Source organism: Myotis brandtii, unplaced genomic scaffold, assembly GCF_000412655.1.
Source record: "Myotis brandtii unplaced genomic scaffold, ASM41265v1 scaffold277, whole genome shotgun sequence".
Classification (NCBI taxonomy): Eukaryota; Metazoa; Chordata; class Mammalia; order Chiroptera; family Vespertilionidae; genus Myotis; species Myotis brandtii.
Genome location: NW_005360548.1, coordinates 1,540,958 through 1,543,060, shown reverse-complemented (window position 1 = coordinate 1,543,060; position 2,103 = coordinate 1,540,958). Strand labels below are relative to the sequence as shown.

The window sequence follows — 2,103 nt, the reverse complement described above, 5'->3', positions numbered from 1 at the left end:
ATCTGGGATTTATTTATCTTCTATAATTGAAACTTTGTTGCCTTTAGCAGAGGCCACAGCCAGCCAGGGCAGGCGGGAAGCTTGGCTTCCTCCATCGCCAGGGCAACCAAGCCTCCTGCTTGCTCCAGCTCCGTGGCTGCCGGCCGACATCTTGGTTGGGTTAATTTGCATATAGTTGCTCTGATGGGCTGGTGGGCGTGGCTTGGGCGTATCGAAGGTATGGTCAATTTGCATGTTTCTCTTTTATTAGATTAAATCGACTCCTCTGCCCATTTCTCCAGTTCCCGGTGTTCAGTCAAAGGGGTGGAGTCTGATTGGGAACATTACTGGTTGACCCAGTGCCAAGGGACTGGCGCTCTGACATTTTGGTTGACCCAGAGCCAGGGAACCTAGATATCCTGCAGTCTCCCACAAGGAAGGATCATCCCACTTAAGGGAAACCTTACTCCAGGCCACCATTTCCACTTTTACCCCTCAGTATCCGCCCTCTCCCTCCATAGGTGCTTAATATGTATGGGAAGGTGGTGACTGTCAGGCACCAGGCTGTGACTCAGAAGAAGAACAACCGATTTGCTGTGGCCCTGGACTCGGAACAGAACAACATCCATGTAAAAGACATCGTCAAGGTCATTGATGGCCCCCACTCAGTAAGTATGAGCTCCTGCCCATCAGCTGCGTCTGAAAGAGTAGGGGTGGGAGACAGCCATGAATGACCATTATTTTTCCTCCAGGGCCGGGAGGGTGAGATTCGCCATCTCTTCCGCAGCTTTGCCTTCCTGCATTGCAAAAAACTGGTGGAGAACGGGGGCATGTTTGTCTGCAAGACACGTCACCTGGTGCTGGCTGGGGGCTCAAAGGTAAGGTGGGCATGGTGGCACCTTGTGTAATGGGTATCTGGCTTGGCTCTCCAGCCTTCACTGACCCCAGGAGAGACAGAGAATGGGCTTGTAGAGAATTAGAGGGGCAGATGTCAGTGTCAGGTGTTCAGCAAAGTGTGAAGAAAAAGGTTTATTGGGTGTCTGAGCTGTTTACCAAATCATTCATTCATTTGGTTTTATTGAGCACCTGTTAAGTGCCAGACATGAGAAAAGTAGTGGCTAAGAGGCAAACCTGTCCTCTTAGAGCTGTTACTTTGGATGTGAACAGATAGATAAGTACATACATGGCACAACATGCAGTGTGGAGTGATGACAAGCACTAGGAAGAAAAATAAAACAGGAAAAGGAGATAATGGTGGGGGGGTGCTGCTTTATTTTTATTTTGTTTGTTTTTAAATTTTATCTTTATTCTTATATTTTAGAAATACACCTTTAAAAAATTTTTTACTTATTGATTTGAGAGAGAGAGAAACATCTATTTGTTGTTCCACTTATTTATGTATTCATTAATATGTGTCCTGACCAGGGATCGAACCTGCAACCTTGGTGTATTGTTAACATGCTCTAACCAATACACCAGGGCTCAAGATATACCTCACTTTTAAGATATCTCCTTAGTAAATGTGATAATTTTGTGTTTTGCCTGCTGCCTTAACAGGGAAGGTTTTTGAAATGTAATCATTTTATTTATTACTATGTTTTTAAAAAATGCATTTTTATTGATTCAGAGAGGAAGGGAGAGGGAGAGAGATATAGAAACATCAATGATGAGACAGAATCATTGATTGGCAGCCTCATGTATGCCCCCCACGGGGCATGTGTGCCCTGAACAGGAATCAAACCATGACCTCCTGGTTCATGGGTCAACGCTCAACCCCTGAACCACACAGGGCCAGGTTTAATTCTGTGTTTTAAAGAAGGATTGGTTCAGGCAGGGAGAGGACAGATCTGCTGGTTTATACTGGTCAGTGATACTATTCATTCATCTAATGCAGTGGTTCTCAACCTTCTGGCCCTTTAAATACAATTCCTCATGTTGTGACCTAACCATAAAATTATTTTTGTTGCTACTTCATAACTGTAATGTTGCTACCGTAATGTAAATATCTGATATGCAGGATGGTCTTAGGCAGTGATGGTGAACCTATGACACGCGTGTCAGAGGTGACACGCCAACTCATTTTTTTGGTTGATTTTTCTTTGTTAAATGGCATTTAAATATATA

At 44.3% G+C, this 2,103-nt stretch overlaps 1 protein-coding gene across 5 annotated transcripts in view; it reads left to right on the top strand.

Moving 5' to 3' along the window:
- SUPT5H (SPT5 homolog, DSIF elongation factor subunit) overlaps positions 1–2,103 on the top strand; it is a 38,428-nt gene that overhangs the window by 29,208 nt on the left and 7,117 nt on the right. For all 5 annotated transcript variants that reach the window (XM_014541742.1, XM_014541741.1, XM_005868815.2 and 2 more), the window contains 2 exons: positions 501–647; positions 732–857. In XM_014541742.1, coding sequence (XP_014397228.1) covers positions 501–647; positions 732–857 — 273 coding nt within the window. The remainder of the gene's footprint in view (positions 1–500; positions 648–731; positions 858–2,103) is intronic.